General features: G+C 39.0%; 1 protein-coding gene across 5 annotated transcripts in view; it reads right to left on the bottom strand.

Moving 5' to 3' along the window:
* The window catches only part of EPHA3 (EPH receptor A3), a 263,757-nt gene extending 243,691 nt beyond the window's left edge, over window positions 1–20,066 (bottom strand). For 2 of the 5 annotated variants that reach the window (XM_077342201.1, XM_077342205.1), the window contains exon 1: window positions 19,836–20,065. In XM_077342201.1, the coding sequence (XP_077198316.1) occupies window positions 19,836–19,935 (100 nt within the window). In that variant the 5' untranslated portion in view covers window positions 19,936–20,065. Of the gene's footprint in view, window positions 1–19,440; window positions 19,538–19,835 lie in introns of those variants that run through there. The other 3 variants (XM_077342202.1, XM_077342204.1, XM_077342206.1) reach the window with 3 other exon arrangements.
* Between the last annotated feature and the right edge of the window lie 826 nt (window positions 20,067–20,892).

The raw sequence follows: 20,892 nt of genomic DNA, 5'->3' as shown, positions 1-20,892 counted from the left end.
TGATTGATGCAAACAGACACTATGTCACAACATGATCCATCACCATGTTAACAATCCAACAAAAAGGCCCTTCACCTACAACACAACATTTCAGGACAACAAAAGATTAACTAGGAGAAGACGTAGCATAAGTGTCTGTTGTCTAAACAACCATTTTTACAAGTGATTAATACTGGATTAGGGAAAATAACAAGTGTCACATCAAAGAAAGACCACTGAGCCATGTAATTAAATGTTACATAATTTTTATTTTATCACAGAAAGTCATTGCATTAGTGGAAACTTTAATTCAGCCTGAGTAAGGATTTTAAAAGCAAGTAGAAAAATATAATGACCATCCTGTTGTGTGGGTGTTTAAAGATGCAACCCTAAAAATGTTTTCCAGGGAGTAAGCATCATTGAACTAAATGGAACTTACTCCTGAGTAGACTGCTGAGAATTGCTCAGATCACCTAATATACTACTTGATCAGTTACAATCACTCTAATTCAACTAAAAGTGGAATCTTCCTATAGCAAAAGGCAAAACTTTCATTGTAGGAAGCCAAGAAACAATACAGTGACAAATCAGCAGAATTATAACCCAGTGAAAAAATTCATTCAGTACTGCAGTCAATAAATCAGTTAAACATTGAAAGTTAAGTCATCTAGAACTTTAAGCATCAGCCTTAAAGTTACAAGGAGGGATCTCCATGGCTGAGGGGCTAAAGCAATAAAAGCCCTATGCCCAGGTATCACTGACTTTAGCAGGAGACTGAGGGAGGGCAGAAGCAGGGGCAGGAGGCAATAAGCAGCAACATGTCACTTCCAGAGAAGACCCAGAAATGATGTTGGAGGGAGTTGGGCTAGATATCCCTAGAGATCCCTTCCAGCTCTATAATTCTATGTAGAAATCAGTAAGAACTTCCTGTGATTTCTAGAGAAGCATGATGTCATCTCCAGGTTTTCCCAAAAGAGATGTAACACCATTGGCCAAACAATCATTTTTAATGGGAACAAAAACAAAAATCTCCATTAATCATATAGGAAAATATGGTTATATATTATGTACAAGCTTGATGTTTCATAATGTTTTATTTAAGATTTGCAGTTCTTTGTCACATGTAATCAGCTGCTATGACATATCCCAAATTTGTTATTTTATTATCATTTGTAAAAAAAAAAAAAAAAAACACCCTTACATTACAAAAAGGTCCTTTTCTCAGAGTCATTTTCATATATTCCAAGCATGTAAAGAGAGTGGAGCTGAATTTTAGCATTAGGGTCAACTTATGGTCATTCATTTTAACTAATACCCAAACACTGTTTTTAAGAACCTTGATTGTCCAGAGAGATGTACATAGGTTACATGCAATACAGACAGGCCAGGGTACAGCTCACAGCCATGATTCTGTTCATCTCAAATGTTTACACTATACATGTTTAGAAAGTCTGAAAAAAGTTACATAATTCTTGCTGAAAATAGATTCTGCAGCCCTAAACACCTACACAACAGGATGGTCATCGTATCTTTCTTCTTGCTTTTAACCCTTGGTCAAATTATATTTAGGTTCATGATTTCTGCAGTTGTGTCATATTCTCCTTCTTACATTCTCAGTACATGGATTTGGTCCATGCAAGTATAATTATGCACAGTCCAGCAGGAACTTTTAGATGGTTTAGGGAACCCATTTTTCCATTGGCACTTGAAGAAAAAAGCAGTAAGGGCAATGTGGGAGGAGAAAGGGGTGGGGCGGGTCCGGGATAAAGCTGCTTCGCGGCTCCTGATTGTCCCCTCCAAGTGTCAGTCTAGGAGGTGAGGGGGCCAGGGGAAGAGCCTTGGCTGCTGGGAAAGGAGCAGGGCAGTGGCCCTGCTCCTTTTCCACCACTGAAGCCGGGACATCAGAGGGGAGGTGGGGGAAAGGCTTTGCCACAGCAAAAGGAGCAGGCCCGTTGCGTCGGAGATGTGGTGGGCCTGCTCCTTTCGCCCACAGCACACCATCACTATTTACCATTCAATACAACATACCAACAGAGTGCCTATTATTAGCATGTTCTTTTCTGGTTCCAGCATGGCTAATGCAGGCTCGATGGTAGCCTGCTTCAAATTTTAAAAGCACCTATAATGAGCTGCCTCAGTACAGGTTTATGCCATGCTATTAGGATGAGTCTCCTTCTAGAACGAAATAGCAGTGCAACTCACAACTGAAAAACCTGTGAACATATGGTATTTTTTGATCCAAACATAGTACAATGCAAGAGCTTTATTACTGGAAAACTGCTTGCTTTATTACTGAAAAAAACTGTATAGTCACAGATATGTAACCATTTTGGTGCAGGTAACAATTAATAAGGATTAATTTATGAAAGGGTTATAAGATAGTAGAACCAAAGTACAACACAGTACAATTCCTGTCCAAGAATGAGCCATCCAGAAGCCAATCCTTCAGAGAGTAGCTAGCTCACAGAGCACTGCAAGCAAAAAAGCCAAGAACAGATACTCTGTAGAAAAATGCAAAAACAAGATTAGAGAGAGAGAGAGAAAATAAAGTGCCTTCCCTGAATATGGTTACATTTTTTTCATTTTCAAACATTTCTGTCAACATGAACAAGAGCTTAAAAGACAAATGGTAACACAACTAAGGGAGAAACTGAGCTTTGCTTTATCAGGGGGAGAAGAAGAAGAATCTGGAAATCAGACAGAAGCCCAAAAGATAGGGAAATAAGGAGACTGTTCAATAAACTGATACACATTTACAGATTTCATGGTTCAGATTGATGCTGTTGGTAAACCTGAAAATTTTGCATGCACAAAGGGTCAGCCAGTCTTCAGCTACATGGGGGTATTACCTTCAAATACCAAGCAAATGATATATTGCTGGGAATACATTAACTTGGTTACCCAAAATCTAGTAAATGGATGTCCCATATTATACCACATCACAGTTCCATAGCCTTATTCTCAAAAGTATGGCTGGTAATCCAAATGTCAAGGGTGAGGAGGTACAGAAAAGAACACATTCAACATTAGGCTTGCCAGCCTCCAGGTGGTGCCTGAAGATCCCCTTGGACTATAACTGATCTCCAGGTGGCAGAAATCAATTCACCTAGATATAATAGCCACTTTGGAAGGCAGACTCTGTAGCACTAGACCTCACTGAATTCTACTCCTTCCCAAATCCTGACCTCACGCTCCCTCTTCATTCCATCCCCAATCTTCAGGTACTTCCCAATCTGGATCTGGTTGTCACCATGCAAAATGTAAATGGCTCTTAATCCACTGTATTTATTGAACAGCCTGAAAGTGCTTCTTTTATTCTCTGGGATGAGCAGCTTGGGGAGGAACTGAGAACTGAAGTGGTTTTGAGTGTGCTCCTATTTTGCCAGAAAGACCAGGAGATGAAGTGATTTCGCTCACATCTCAGAGCTGTGAAGCCCCATAATCATTTGCCTTCTTATAAAATCAGCATGAAGAGACCAACTGGTTCTCTAACCCTACTGAATGTTAATAACTATTGAAGCTTTCTGTATTAACTAAACGTTAGACAAAAAAAAACTGCAACAGCCAAAAACACCAACATTTGTTTTAAATAAATGAATTCTCCTTCTTAAGATCAGCAACTGAACATCTAAGTTATTTTGTGGCAGATGTCCCTGCCCCCCCTTTCTTTATTATTCATATAAAAGCAAAAAATCCCAATTATTAGAGCAGCTTATGAACATTTGACCACAGGGACCCACCAAATAAAATTTTGCCTTTGGCGGAGCTTGCAGGTCAAGTTTCATTTTCCAGTCCAACATTAACACAGAAACATTTCCCGACACATACTAAAAATTAGCTGAGAACAGTCTTAATACAAACCTACCACAACTGGGAAATTCCAGTTACTATCAAACACCAGGCAAGATGCTTTGGTCCCACCCATTCTACAGAAACTCAATTGGTTAGCTGCTGATCAGTTACCAAATTCAATTAAAGGTTCTAGTTATCACCTATAAGCCCCTGAATGGCCTTGGACCAACAAATCTGCAGAACCACCTCTTCTGCTATGTGTCGCTGTGATAGCTATACTCACCTGAGCAAAGCTTGTAAAGATGCAACCTGTTAGTGAGTTCACAATACACGTGTATGCAACATCTAAAAAGGGCTAGTATTTATCCTTAATAAACCAAGAGTATGTTCAGCCATACACATATATAATGTAATGTTTTTTTATAAAATACTCAATGTGCAGGTCGAAAAAACAAAAACAAAACCCAACCTGTATACACAATGTATGCACGCTCACTCAAATGCGCCTACTGGACTACTAAGCATCTGATGATCAAGACTGATGTGAAATAAACAGAAATCACTGCCCTGTAACTCAAATGTATTGCCTCTAATACAGCAGGCACTGTGCAAGTGGTCTGGCTGCCTGCAGTTCCTTCTCAGTCCAATGAAGTGTAGAATGCTCGTCCTTCCAACTCAACTTTCATTCTAAATGGCTGGACGTGAGCAATCCTCTTCTCTCTACTAAGATATAATGCACCAGCTGCTGGAATTGTAGACTCAGCTGGAACACTAACTGTAGAAAGAATGAGGAGTTTCAGCAGACTTTCCCACCGCACCTGTTGCCTTTATTTCAACACTTCACCTGCCCTCCCACTCTTTCTCCCCCTCCCCATCCCATTTATGAGAAAATATTTTCATGGCTTTGCTTAATCAAAGGCAGGACAATTTCTTGGCAAACCTGAAGCATAAGAATCCAGTACTGCTTGGAAACATTTAAATTAAGCAGAGAAGGAACAAGGGGGAGGTGAAGGGTTGACTTTCCATAACTAATAGTCCAGTCCTGCGGTCAGTCTGAACTTCAAGCAAATGAAGTATGAACACTTGAGAGTGAACTGAGTTCAGTAGGATACAGTGGGCTCTTTAACCAGTTTGGGTATAGGAATTCCAAATTGGTTCATCCAAAAGACACCACAGCTGAGTGATATCTCTTCTTCTTTTTGCATATTGATTATTAGAGTTATGAACTTCTGACACATATAATTCTAAAGAATCTGGCTGGCACTAGTATACAGACAAACACACAAACAAATGTGTACACAGATTTAAGTGAGTAGCCATGTTGGTCTGAAGCAAAAAAAAAAAAAAAATTGAGGCCAAAGGCATACTTAAGACCAACAAGGTTTATTTCTGAAGATAAGCTTTTGTGAATATATACACAAACTATGTATACTACCAAACTGTGTACATATACACATGAATGTAACACTACCAAATATTTTGTTGTTGTCAATGTATCCACAGCTTTACCAAATTACTTTTTCTGTGATGTTTTAGTTATGTGAATCATAGAATCATAGAGTTGGAAGGGGTCATACAAGCCATCTAGTCCAACCCCCTGCGGTACCCTGCTACTCACCTCTCTCCAGTCTGATGAAACACCATTGACAACAACTCTTTGAGTGCGGTTCTCTAACCGATTCCCTATCTACTTAACTATCTGAAAATCCAGATTGCAGTCCTTCAACTTATCCATCAGAACATCATGGGGAACCTTGTCAAAAGCTTTACTAAACTCCAAGTAAATGACATCAACCGAATTTCCACGATCCAGCAAACCTGTTACTTGATGCTAGTTGCACATGAGCATGTGCAAACTGCTCATAATAAAAACAAACACAGAACACATTTCTTGGTTGTTATGTTTTATCTACGTGCAACAGTAACACAGAGAAATAAAAGCTTTAATCACAGATCACAAACAACGTTGAAAGAAGCAACAACACTACAAACCTCCAAAATTATTTCAAATCCACACATTAAACAGTTCCTGGAAGGTAAAGCAAGTCTGAAATGGGTAGGTTAGAAGTTAAAGATTGCATCTTGGGTTTGGTTGCATTAACCTCATTGTAGTACAACCAAGTTCTCTTGAATACATGCTAGCAATTGAAATAGCAAAAAATTATAACCCTCTTGGTTCGCCCCCCCCCCAATAGACTGTGAGCAATACTCATTTCTTTCCCTTCCCCTTGGGCCTTTTTCCCAACAAATCAAACCACCCATCTATTCACATTTGCAGAAGAAAACTGACTATGCTTGGCTCGTGAATTTCACTTGCTTATGATCATGGATATCATGTTGGTTAATTTGCAGGATGTAGCCAAAAAGGTTATCTAAGCTGCTCATGTAAATCTGCTTTTAAAATTTACAATATATAGCCCCGGAATATTCTAGAAATGGCTGAGTATAGTGGTAGGGATTAACTCTAACATTTTCTGACACTATACACACTGATAGTAGGCAAAACACAGTCAAGGGTGTCTACACTGGCCTGATATTGAAATTCATGGGAAATTCTATACTTGCTGCTACCCTACAAGTTGAGCAACATTTGAGAATCATCCAACATTGGCAGTACCTCATTTCTGATATGTTTATAGGGATTCACACTCAGCTTTGATTTCTGAAAGGCTACAGTCACATATGGTGGGTTATTGAGAGGATGATGGGTAAACAATCCCATCAGGGGTCTTCATAATGATGGAAAGAGGATTTAAGGATACATATCCATCAGACCAACCACTGATAAGAGGCCTGGGATCTTGGAGCATGGGGAAAGGGGGAAGCAAATCAGACAATAGCCCTTTTCAGTCATTATGTTTCATCATGCATATGGAAAGAATGCAGAACACATGATCCCCCCAATACGTGTAATCACCATTTTGTATGAAAAGGCCATTATTTTCTGTCTCAGTAAATGTCTACCAGAGGGCTCCAGTACACATATACCAAAACAGAAAACATGGAAATTGCTCCATTCAGAGAAAATAGAAATTATACATACTGGCCTATGTGCAGCACATTCTCCCGATACACATAGAGAAATATAACAATGGAAAAGGGTTAATATTTCCAATGAATCCAAACACTTGAAGTATCTAGTCATATTAGTTTCAGACAAGATTAAACACATACACACATACACACACAAGCATCCAATCATTTATGTATGGTCCAATAAATGCATCACATCATACTGACTCATACCATTCAACAATAACAACAGATGTATTCCAGAAACCTGAAAAATCTTTATGCAAATTTAAACTCTTCAGCACATAATATATGAGATCATAAACTCTTGTACTGTAGTTTGAAAACAGCTTAGTCTGGGGGAGTCTCATGAGGTTCCGTGTTAAATGCCCTGAGTAAAGATGGTTTGTAGATTGCAGGTATTACATCAATCACATGCAACAGTTAAACGGTTATACCAGCTGAACTCAAAGAACGATCCACCTATTACCAATTCAAGGCCTAATCAGCACATTATTCACAGACAGTTATTAATTCATATATGACAAATTAAAAGGGCAAGTCATTAAATGCCTTGATGTGGACATGGAGGAGAGACAACATGCTGATAGCATCAGAAATGTCCATTAAGTTATATGCTGAAGAAAACGGGATACTAATGTTAAATCCGGTTTTATTTTCAGACTTGCTGATGTCACCAAGAAGCTATTTTCATTGTTTAACAGAAATTTATGGTGGTAATTAATTTAGAACATGTGTGCCTCACTATTCACATTTTCTCCCCTCCAAAATTCTGATTCGCCCAGCTTAATTTTCTGCTTTTCCAAGAAAAATTTTATATACATTCTCTTACTCTTTCCTCATAGGAAACAGACTCAGATAAACATTAATGTTAATTCTAATGGCCTTCCTCACCCAGTCTACCACTACTCTTTAAAGTTACTACTCTTTAAAGTTATGTACCTCCTACTCTGCTAATTTACAGTTCTAATACAGAAACATCATTCTTCACAACATTTTTTACCTCTCTAAGTATCCAAAAGCAGTATGTGTGCACAGATTCCCTAGAGTATTCTTTGGTTTTCTTTCACCACGGAGCAGGTGTTTGCTGCCCTATTTCATTTCCTTCATAACTCAACAACACCCTAAGCATAACTTCTGCTTCCAAAGTGGTTGTTTCCCAAGTCTCTCTCTCATGCAGCTCACTAAATCACTTCCAGGTGGCTTTAACTGGACTCAAAGTTCAGTCCTGTTGTCCATGGGTTGTTTCAACCAAGGCTGACAAATGGACAGGAAGTGCTACTAAACCAATGGGTTGTGCGATTGGACATAAGATCATCAGAAGAGTCATGCTTTCTGTTCACACAATGGCCAACCAGTTATCACTAGGAAGCCCATAAACAAGATGACCACATTATCCTATCTGTGGTCCCAGCCACTGGTTTAAAGAGGCATAATACTTCTGGTACTGAAGGGAGTAGAATCATAAAATTATAGAGTTGGAAGCTACCTCCAAGGTCATCTACTTCAACCCTCTGCACAATGCAGGAACTCAAAATTACCTTCCCACCCACAATGATCCCTATTTCATGCCCAAGTGATTCCCCCCCCACACACTGAAACACATACCAAAAATCTCCAGAATCCAGCCTGGTCTGGAGGAAAATCACCCACCATCTCAAAGTGGTGATCAGCAATTCCCTGGGTATGCAAGGAGGGCCACAAGAGTCAAACACTGGCACATCCCTTCCAGCCCACCCACTCACAAGCTGCCTATGTTCATAATATCAGCATCTCAATATCATGTTTATATAACTATTGATAACCTAGTCATACACTCCTCTTTGGTGGCCATGACCATATCCTGTGGCAGCAAGTTCCACACATTAACTGGGAATATGTGTGAATACATACTTCCATTTGTCTGTCTTGAATCTTCAATCCAATCCATCAACTTCAGTGTATGATCCAAGGTTCTAGCATTACAGGAGAGGAAGCTTTCCCCTCTCTCCATGCCGTGCACAATTTTTTAAGCCTCTATTTTGCCTTCCCTTACTATCTTTTTCTTCTAGGATAAGAGCCCTAAGCGGTTTAACCAATCCTTAAAAGCAACTGCTCTAGTCTCCTGATCATTTGGGCTGTTCTTTTCTGCACCTTTTCAAGCTTTTCAACATATCACCTTCCAGGCTCAATACTCAGAACACAATATTCCAAGTGAATTTGTATTCCTGTGGTGTGAAGGGAAGACAGGAAATATTCTAGACATACAATACCAACCACAAGTTTCAAACACTACCATGTAAACAGTTTACAGTGTAATCCTGAAAACATTTTCCTGGGAGCAAGCCCTACTGAATAGGCCTGCTTAGGGTGGGTATCTTAAGGGAAGTGAACTTCCTGAAGATTTGAAGACTGGAACCTGAGGAACGCAGGGTTTGGTCAGGGGAGGGAGCACAGCATGGTATAATGCCATACTCTCCACCCACAAAAGCATTCATTTTCTATACTTTGGAGAAGTTGTAATTCCAGATCTCCAGGCCCCGCTTGGAAGATGACATCTCTACTTAAGGACCTAACTAGCTGATGTAGACACAGCTATGCTTATATCTTTCATAATTTTCTACTAGAAATAGAGGCCATATGGAGCCCAAATTTCACCATCGACGTAAAAGGGAAAAGGGATGCTAAATCCGTTCACCGACTGAAATGATCCCCTATACTGTAACGACCCATGAAAGTTTTTTTTCAAAAAATAGTTTTGTTTGTTCTCCCTTTTCAGTATGAGAAAGAATGGTGATTTGGACTTGTGAAGTCGTACAGAAGAGTTAAAGTTCTAATACACACACAAACACACACACACACACACACACACACAAAACAAGTAAAACCCAAACTGAGGCCCTAGATGGCTGCTATTTCTATTTAAAAATTGCTAAGGAGATCCCTTCACAGAGGTTCCAGAGTATGATTTAGTTGTAACTTAGCTATATAGTAGAATCTCCCACAGTAAGAAATTTTAAAGCTGAAGCAGGAATAAAGTAAACTGCTCAGAACATTTCTGGAAAATAGTAATGCCAGGAATGATTCTGTTTTTCATGTGTTGTGGGGGCGGACATTTTAAAGACATTAGACTCCGTTATTCAAAATAGGATTCCTTTGCTAAAAAGTGTTTACAATTTGTAAAGGTGGCAACAATCTGTTAATGGGATATGAACTTAGAAGGAGGAAGAATGTTCATATTCATAAATAAAGAAAACATATCACTTAAAAATATTTATAAGCCTAGAATATTTCTGCAAATTAAAATCCCACACAAAAAACGCACACACAAAGATAACTGCAATCAAGCAAAAAGCACACATCCTTATTAATCTCCATACAAAGTATATACAACTGTAAGGACTCAAAGAACTCTGTTACGTAGTTGAACAGGACAGCTGAAATGTGAATGTATTTGTAGATTTTAACATAGCATAAAGACCAAGAAGAAATAATGTTTCTGCAGAGAATTATGACAGCACAGCTTTTAGCTTCCTATTGGGTTACCAAAGACTTTTTTCATCTAATACCAGAGTACTCTATTTTGAGATCGTTCCTCAAATTTGGTCTGTTCGACATTTGATCTTACACACATGCACTGATTACTCTAAATATTTCTACGATACTTTTTGCACTCCTACATGAATACTGCAAGATATTCTATGGTTATTACTTAAGCAGGATGAAAAAGCTGCTGTCATTTTCCTCATTCACCAACAATGCCCTAGTAAAGCATAAGTACATGTTTAAAATCCTTAATTTACAGCTTTAAAAAAACCCTTTAAACTGAAAAGATTTGGAATAATATAGTTAATAAAATTGGTATTTAATTTTTTTAAATAATTCAGTTTTATGTATGGATGGGATGTCCACCCCCCCCCCTTTAGGGGATGATATACTCTATTGGTAATACAATATGTATGTTTTAATTTGAAACAACTAATGAAAAATTAAAAAGTTGTAAAGCTTATAAACATGAAGCTTGTTAGTGCAAATACTGATAATTTTGCAAGTGTGGTCGCATTATTTTAGGTGCTGTAGAAACCAGAATTGTACTTTGAGTATAGTTGCCACTAAACAACTCAATACAACACAACTCTAGAAAGTTGTCTCACTTCCTTTGATAGAAACCTTAGCACCAAAGAAAATTCATAAAGGTTCCTGCAAATCATTTATTTAAAAAAAAAGCATTACAATTGCAAATCACTGAAACTTGACTTCTAAACATTAAGCTACGATATTGTCAATATTACTTCTCTGTCATCATAGTGTATAGTCCTTGGTGAGAAACGAGATATCCCTCATTGCAAATCATTCGTGGTGCTAGAGGTCTATTGCTGAACACTACTCCATAACGTCTTTATTTCATCGTTAAGCTGCCTTTGTGTCTCTACCATTGTGCATTTGGAGGGCCTTTATTTCTCAACATTTTTTCACACCACGTTAATGGGATTTTCCTTCTCTTTCTAACTGTAACAGCAGGATATACAATACACTCTCCCTAATGAATAGCTAAAAGTTTTCACTTACAGTACATCCATTTCAATAACATATTTCCATGTCAAAGAGATGCATTTTTGTAAATCCTAGCCCAACCACTTGTAGAGTAACTCCTTCTAAATTCTAAAGTCCACTTCATGTCACTTTCCAATATTTTCTGTCAAGCATGATTCCTCTGTATTCCAATACCTTAATTGCTTTTAGTTTCGTACCTAGGAAAAACAACTTTGGTTTCAGACAAGACAGGGATCGTTCTGCTCGATAAAGCCAAGGGTTTGGAGGATATATTCTTCATCTGATAGGGGTACAAACATCTTTGATTTTGTTAAGTGCGAGAGTGCTTTAAGTCAAGCTCTTCTGATGGAGAAATGGTCAATGGAAATTCCAGCTAGGGAATTCCTGGAGATTTAGAGGAGTATTTGGGGAGCAGTCCACCTTTCAAAGCTGCCATTTTCTCTAGGGGAGCTGTAGTCTGAACATCACTTGTAATTCTGGGAGAATTCTAGGCCCTATCCAGATGCTGCTTACAGTAGTTCATGCAGTGGTTAAAATCACATTCTATTATCACATTTAGTATGGAAATCAGACTTCTGAAGTAACTTTATATAGCCATGGGGATGTACTCTACAGTAAACTTAAGGCTGCTGTAACGTGTTCTACATGGGGATGTCATTTGAGATGAGTCAGTTAATGCATGTTGCTCTAGTTTACTTGTTTGCCATATAAAATTAACCACAATTTTCATGCATTAAAATAAATTATTTTAATTCCACTTTACACAATTTTTCCCTGAACTTCAACAATCCTTTTCCCCTTTTAGGAATCTGAGATAGATTTGGATTTTATTCTCTTTTGACTGAAAAATATATCCAAAGAAAGAAGGGGCAGGAAGGGAGTTCTACAAAATTTCAAATGTTTATTCTCTAGATGCTCAGCAGAAAATGAGGTCTCCCCAACCTATTTCACCCTTCTGCTTCAGCACTATATAATATAAAAACCACAACAAGTACTGATATTACAAAAGGGTGCATAGAGGTATTGTCACATAAAATTACAAAGAAAAATCAAAGAGAAAGTCTTGAAAGCTTAAAAAAGAGAATAAGAATAATCAATGGCTGTATCTAAAATAAGTGAATTTTGGCAAAAGAAGTTAACTCTCCATGACAATGTTGTTTACATTCACAGCAGTGCTGAAGACATCACATTGGCTATTTGTTTCTGTCACTATATGGTGTTGGTTATCATAAATCCTTTTTATGTCCTAGATCCTACATATTTTTAGGACTGCCACTCCTTATATACTTTGCTCATCAGGCCACTAATTTACATACCTCAGAGAACACAAGCTGGGTCTGAGGCTTCCTCTGTATGGCCAGAGTAACAGTAACATGTGAGTTGCTAGTTCTTCTCAGTTTCCATGAGGGTGATTCACAACTCAGATCATGACTGTGGCACATGTGGAAATAGTCTAAAGAGTGCATTATTTGACCCACTAGGGAAACCATAATAATACTCTCCATGGATCATTTCAGTTCAGGAAAATACTGGAGGCAGGGTGGTGGCATGCCACAGTTGACATACGAATCAAGCACCAAACAAGGTAACTGTCCCCATGTAGACAAACTAGATCAGCATGTCCCTTTCCTAGAGCAGATGCATAATACTGCTAGACCCTGTGCAGGTCAGAGAGGTCTCCACATTATTAGCATTTCAATAGCAATGGAAGACCACATGAATTAGATGAAGCTTCTAGTAGATAAAGGTTTACTGGTAATTTTAACCTGTGTTTTAATCTATTTTCTATGTAAATCTTCAGGGGTTTTTTTCAGGTATATTTAAAAATTATTGTAGGTTGCCCTAAGTCCTTCTTAGGAGAGCAATACACCTTTACAAGTCTTAAATGTATAAAAACTGTGGCTTTCAAAGGATGAGGAGTATCCCTAATAGCACAGAAAGATTCTTCAGTTATATTTTGCAATGAAATTTTAGTTTCAACCCAAATTTAGTTTGTGAATGCAATAAAAATGATCCATTCACAAGTTGCAGAGTTAAGTGCGTACTTAAATGTGTGTATATTTAAAGTATGCACTGCTGAAGCTAAAGACATCAATAAGTACTTTACCTTAGTTGGATTGGAACCAAAATTTCAGCTTTCAAACCATGAATTATTTTCTAAACTATGAAAATTGGTATTTTCTCAAGTAAAAATACTAAAGCAAATTCATTATTGTAATCATTAATCAAGTAAAGTGTCTCAGTTTGTTCATCCTGATAAATAACTTGGATTTTGTACAGGCTAGCACATGGGCATATTTCACAAAATGAATCTGTACGTTATAGATCATTGGAATGAGTAAGACGTAGTTGCCAGAAAGACTGGAGTCTTTTATTCAGGCAGTCCATAACTTTAGACCCCTTTTATTCCAAAAGAATTAACATACTACGCTTAACACATTCACTTGGAAATACTTCAATTACTTCAAATGGGACAGACTCCCAAGTAAACATACTTAGGAGATGCCTATCTATTCGAATACAAATAAACTGACACAGCTCCCAACCCACAAAGCACACTTTTGAGCAGGAAGAAATATAAAGCATATAAAGCACAGGAAACAGTCTTATTCCAGAGGTCTGAACATTGTCTTTGGAACTTCATCATGGGTTGGCCTAGCATTGTGGTCTATACTCTTACAACCCAGTAGAGATTCAGTACATGGGGACTGCCATTTGTTCAATAGAAACTATGATGGAACTTGGTCCATTCCCCCCTTGCTAAACTTTTGCTGACTTCTCTATTAACATTGGCTTTTCAGTTCCTTGCAATCCTCTTTTCATTATAAAAGAAAACACTAAATGAAACAAAAAGACACACAATTGTATAAATGCGCCTTTATTGTGAGTAACCTCAGGGTTACCTAGCAAAGTAGCAGAAGGCTTAATTTTAAAATTCGGCAGCCTCTGCTCCCAGTTTTGCTAACAGCTCTGCGGTGACCCTCACTGGTGACAAAGTCCAGACTGCTGGGAGAAAAAGAAGAAGAAACACCTGCTTTTGTTTCTAAACCTTTCACCAAATGACGACTGCACAAACAAGGACAGTGATGTAACTTTCCTTGGAGAAGAGCTGTAGAATTTAGAACAAACCTGGAAGTCAGTACATTGACAGAAGCAACATTATCCTTGTACAGTATTACCCAGGGAAATTATTTTTTAAACCCAACATTTCTGTCAAATACAAATGTGAAGATAATATTCAGTGATGTCAATCATGCCATTTTTAGACATTTCAAGCAGCAACCCACTTTCTGCATGTGTTTTGATACTTCTCTACAATTTTTTTTAACTAGTGGGCAGAGTAAAAGGTTTATTATTTAAAACTGCTCTGTTTCTGAAGTTACACTCACTTGAAAAACATGTGTCCTTATTATGAATTCCATTATCTATTACCTATTTTTTCCTTCATAAAAGACTTACTTTGAAGTTACAGTGAAAATCTTACATTTTAGTATCCTTAATATTTAACATATGTTTTAAATTTTAAAAGTTGTCATTTGGCAGGATCATTAATTTTACATTAAGAAATTTTAAATGAAACTACATGAATATCTAAATCATTAACATCTACCAATGAAACCTAGCAGTTAGAAAAGGGAACATACACAACGTTCTAGTTTTTTAAAACTTTCATGGTGGACATCATAAAACATGTTCATTACTTATTTGCATTATATAATCAGGGCCCAAAATACAGCAAGTCTGAATAATAGCCAGCAGCATGAAAATCACATCTTAGCTTTATTGCCAAGTCCTGTTTTAATAATCTGAGAAGCTCCCCACCCCACTCCCATTTAGTTTGTGACTTGCTAAAAGAACAGTTAAAGTTTCTTAAACATCAGTTGTTTTCTTCTTGTATGCCACACTCTAAAACACCCAAATTCTTCAAATGTGTAAACTCGATTTATACAGGGTGACTTATACGGGGCGTGGGTTAAATGGGCATCAGTAAAGTAAGTGGTGTGGATGTAGCAAGAGCTGGAATTTTAAACATGGTGAGTTACCAGGGGTACTGTCCTTGTTAGTTACATGATACTTTTAGAGTTCTGTCTTACATTTTTAAATATATATACATATATATTAACCTATATAAAATATATATTTAATCATATCTGAGGATATTGCGGGGTTAAAGAACTAAGGGTTAAATCCAGTGCACCTTGTACAGGCTTAATTGAGGTTAATAGTTGTACAAAAGCAGTTATATTTTTCCATTTACTTCAGTACGGTCTATACTATAGAATCCCCTAGCAGTGAGCTAAAATAATATAGTATATCAAACATGTACTAAAACTGTTTATTCTCTTATGTATAATTACCGAAAGTGTTTTGTTAAAGAGACATTTGACATTAAAAAAAAATCTATTAAAGTAGCTCCTTACTATAGCTTCTGTTCTATCAGTGAACAAAATTTTACAATTCTTTATCCAAATGTCAGCGATATAGAAAACAACATCTCGCACTGATCCACTTGAAAATGCTGCAGCTGCTGACATCACAAAAAAGTTCATTTGCATTTCTAAATCAGAAACCCTAAAATATGTTTAGTGGGTGAGTGGGAGAGATGCAAAATAACCATTAAATAAGCATCTCAATATGGGAAGAGCAAATGATGAAGTAATTTAAGGAAAAATCTCACACACTGTAAACACAGAGTCTGAAATAGTTCTTGCTGTTTATCAAAATGGAGCCTGTTGGTAACCATGAACAGATGTACACTCCTGGTGTCTTTTTGGTAGTTGTATTCATAAGAAATTCTTTATGTGAGATCTGAGAGGTTAAAAGAAGTTTCCTGTCTGCACAGTCAAAATATTATTGAAGCAATTCAGGTTGTCAGTAAAAGCTTAAACAAATTTGCTGATAATCCTGTTAATGACCTAGGTCAAGTGTTAACTGTTGTGGGTTATAAAACAGTTAAATTAGGGTTGCTGGTACCCTGGGGCAAATAGCATCATTACAAAAATGGATTTTAAAAAAACGATTAAATTGCAGGGTTATACCACTCATTTGGCTTCTTGATTACACATGACTAGTTCCGAAAGAAGCTGCCTCACCTTCAATATGAAAGCATAATCCTCCTAAAATAAAAATCTATTCCGAACAGATAGAGTGGTGACCTATGAGTTCCAATTCTGACTGAAATTTCTGAACATATTAAAAAAATCTATTTAAACCTCAGCATGGAGCAAAATCCATTCATTATTCAGATGTTAATTTATCCTGACATTTTCCTGTTACTGAATAGATGGCTCACACTTCACAACTCTTCTATTTAAAAAAATTACCCATTTGAGCCTGCTTTGAGGAATACACATCTTTCCCTCACCCCACCCCCTTGCGCCAAATAAAGCTTCTGTGTGATAGATTTCTTTAGAAATAACTTTGAAGGAAATTACCTGTTTCATCACCTCTCTGCTTAACAGAACCTTCAGTGAGATGAATCACGTGTGCCATCCCCATTGCACAAAAAAACTGAACACCATGTATTACATATGAACTGATACTGCTCTTTATATTAAATCTCAAAATGGCAGTCACTTTTTTGTGTAACAGCGCAGCACGTAGAAAGCACTGAGAAACAAATTTTGCAAGTAATCTAAAAAGAATGAATATAAACCACCATAAAAGGATCCCAAATGCATGCTACAATGAGGATTCTTTCCTCAAACCTACATGAGGTAAAAGAAGTTCTTCATCTATTACACAGGATATAAAGAAAGTTAATTCTGCATAAATTTGAAGTAAAACATACCAAGAGCTTAGGCAGTATTACCAATATGCTCTATCTTACAATTAACTTTACAAAATCCTTGCGAAAAATAAATGCAAAGTTATTTCTGATATCTTTGTAGTGGGAAAGTAATCAGGTTATTACATTTTTGTTGAAACTATTCCAGACATGCGTGTCAGAAAATATTTACTGTGAAGTTAAAATGTTCAGAAATATTTAATATTAAAGTTGTGTTTCGGTTTAGATCTATTACTGAAAAAAGCAAAACTACTGGGAATGGTTTTCAAAGTTTTGGGGGATAATTTTTTTGAATTATTTTGATTTTAGGAAGTTTCAAGAAAACTTTGGAAACAATCAAAGTGTTGCTGCATTTCTTTGTGAATCTTGAATTACCTAAATATTCAAGATTGCATAATTATAATTACATAATTGAGAAGAGATTGATCAAAGCTGGCAAGTTGAAAAACAGCAAGCCAAGCACAGTAAGAAAATTAAAATATGGTCATAAAGATCACTTAGAAAATATGTTTCAGTAACTATACTCAAGCGGCATTAAAAAAAATTCATGTCCAAATAGTAAATTTTGTAGGTATAGCATATTTTGTTTTATTTACATTTAAATATTTTTTCAACTATACACACATGCAATATACACACAAACACTATATATACATATAAAGATATATATATAGATACAGATATAGATATAATTAATTAATGCTTTTTAAAAGGTTGTGAAAAGCTGCTTTCTTCACATCTACTTTTTCTAGTTGCTTTTGCAGCTTTCCAGCTCTATTGAGTAACAGCAGAACTGTGCACATAGTTTCTCTAAGAATTGCATCCTATCACTAACTGGCCTCCATTGATACTCCTCCTTTATTGGACCAAACAAAGGTGTAACATAATTAATACCACAGCTTTCCTATCTGTTACACATGTTCTACTAATTATCTTTCTATTGTGAAGAGATTACTCTTTCTTATTTTTAAAAAAATCATTAGAAATCCTGAATACACAATCATAAAAGAAATTCTTTATTCTTTTTGGAATAGAATATTTTTGGAATAGAACATTCAGTCTATTCTATTCCAAAAAGAATAAAGAATTACCTTGTGTTGTGACTGATTTGTAAATGTTTTAGCCTTCATCTTTCAATATATTTTTCCTAAACTTTTGGTTTGATGAATTCATAACATTTCTCTATCACCCTCCCCCCCCCACACACGCACACGCTGACCTTATTCACACAGTTCTCCAGAGAATCTTGCTTACTAAAAACTTAATGAATGGAAATTGCTTGGAATACAACATTAATCAAACAGGAGTAGTGCATGACACCAGAAGTTCTTTTTCCTTATAAATTTTGGCGGAAAGTGTTCTTGAACAACTTGACACTAGAGGTAGTTGGTACAATCCTGAGTTCCACCTTTCTATGCCGTTATTTCAGTGGATCTAGATGAGTACAACTCTCCTTAGGATGGTACTGTGAACGGTGCCTTCGGCCATAGCATTACAGGGCACACATTGTTTAAAGCCTGAGCCTTTGGGGAGGGCAGTATATAAATGCGAAAAAATAAAATAAAAGACATCTTAATTTTTTCCCAGTCAAAGTCCTTATCTTTGGTGTTTGTAGCAATGTAAGCAGTATCTTGAATCAATGTTAATATGCCAGAAATAAAATTAATTTAAATAGGTATGGAGGGAAAGTGTAACACACCTCAACTTTTTACAGGTGACCTTTATTCAGGTAGCAGGGCTTAAAAAAATAATTCTAAGGTCTATGATGAACATTAACATAATACATCATATATGCACTGTCTATCAGTTTTCAAAACCAAATTTGTAAGGATGCGGGTCAGTAAACATTTATCTTCCTTTTATATTCTTCTGTCCCATTATTCAGTGCCATGACAGATCACAATAATACATGCAGAATCCATACAAACCAACTTAATACAACAGTCAGGCAACCAAACAAGGAACAACACGCGATCAGACACTTTTATAAGCATCCCATTGCTTTTCGCTATTGATCCAAGTAGTTGTTTTTCTGCATACCGACCTGTCCAGCCACAAAAGAGTTAAGAAGACATCAGAATCTTCCTCCCCTCCCCCCTCCCCCCTCGGCACAGGCAAAGCACCGGGCATCGGTAAAGTGGCTCTTCTGGGCATCGCTTCCAGGCTAATAGGCAAAGTTACCCGCCCTGCTCATTATGCCGCGGCCGGACTCGAGTCCTCGCCTCATCCCTTCCCGAAAGGCACCTTAAGCAAGCCCCTGGCAGCGGGAAACACACGCCGGAGTGGAGCCCCCCGCTTTTTTCTATCCCACTTACCTGCGGCCGCGCCTCGGCTGCAGTCACAAATGCCAGGGCGGCTCACCGTCCCTGCCCTGTCCTCTCTCCCCCGCCCGCCGCGGCAGCCAGACACCTCTTCAGAGGCTCCCTCCGCTTTGAACTTCGCCTCGCCAAAGCGTAACTAGCCTTCAAGTCGCGCCCGGGCAGCCTCGATCCACGCGGCGCTCCGATCCCGATCGCCCAGCGCGCTTGTGCCCGACCGCCTTCCCCTCTCCGGGGATAAAGGGAACGGGGCGAGCCTCTCCCAAATGAGGCAGGACCAACCGCGCGGTCCTCGCCGGACCACCTTAAAACGGAATCCCGTGGACCAGGTTCCCCGGCGGGGATGCGCGGAACTTCCAGCGCTCCGGGCTTCTGCTCCGAGCCGGGCTTACCTTCGTTGGTGGGATGGAGACTCAGATCCGCGCAGCAGCCGAGCGCAGAGGCGAGCACGAGGAGGAGGAGGAGGAGGAGGCGCGAGAGGTGACAATCCATGTTGCTGGTGCAGAGGGCAGCGCGAGCTGCATGTCTTCCCCAAGCATGCCACTGATGTGAGCGCTCTGATTGCAGGAGAAGTTACCATGCTCCGCTTGCAGGCTGATGTCAAGTTTGACACTGGAGATAAGGAGGAGTCTGCCGAGCTGCCTCGGCGGCCGGCGGAGCGGTGGGCAGCGGGCTGGGTCCTAGCGCCGGCGTCTCCTGCTTAGATACGAAGCACGAGGCATGCCGGACGGAAGAAAGGAGGAGGTGGCGGGGTGGGGACGCCCGAGGAGGGGCGATGCAAACAACGGCGGCAAGGGGGGAGAAGGGCGCTGTCGGCCGGGGGGGGGGGCTATTGGAGCCGCGGCATTTGTGTTTTTCAAGCAGCCTTAGGCGGAGTGTCCGGGGGCAGAGATCGTTTCCTCAGCTCCGTCTCTCGGCTCCCGGTAAGGAAGACAGGCAAGGCGGTTTCATCAGCCGCCAGCGAAGGCAATCGATCTAATGCGCGCGTTATTTATTTACAAGCAGCACTTCCCGACCACCGGGGATGGAAGCTAGCCGCGCTCCCGCGGGAACCGGCTGGTTTTAGCGGCGCGAGGCCATCAGGCACTTCTCCCCAATTCCCCCTTCCCTCGTGGCTGAGCCGGGAGCGCGGCAAAGTGCAGCGTGCGGGAGTCACTGGGGGACCCCAACCCATTCCCAGCGGGCCCCATCGGTCCCCAAATGCCCCATCGCTTCCCATCCTCTCCGGGTCCCGGGCGGGAGCTTCCGTTTGAGCGGGGATAGGCAGTCGTGTGTCAGGCCCGGCCGGAATGCAGGCTGTCAAAGGGCCAACGTTTTGAACTCCATCACAAGCCCCTCTGTACAAAACACAACATTTCTGCCAGCTGGAGTGATGAGTTCATAGAATCATAGAGTTGAAGGTGCCATTGAGACCGTGTAGTCCACCTTAATGCAGGATTAGCCTAAAGC

This window comes from Paroedura picta, chromosome 6, assembly GCF_049243985.1.
Source record: "Paroedura picta isolate Pp20150507F chromosome 6, Ppicta_v3.0, whole genome shotgun sequence".
Taxonomy (NCBI): Eukaryota; Metazoa; Chordata; class Lepidosauria; order Squamata; family Gekkonidae; genus Paroedura; species Paroedura picta.
Note: the sequence above shows the minus strand (reverse complement) of the source record. Positions and strands in the feature narration are given on the sequence as shown.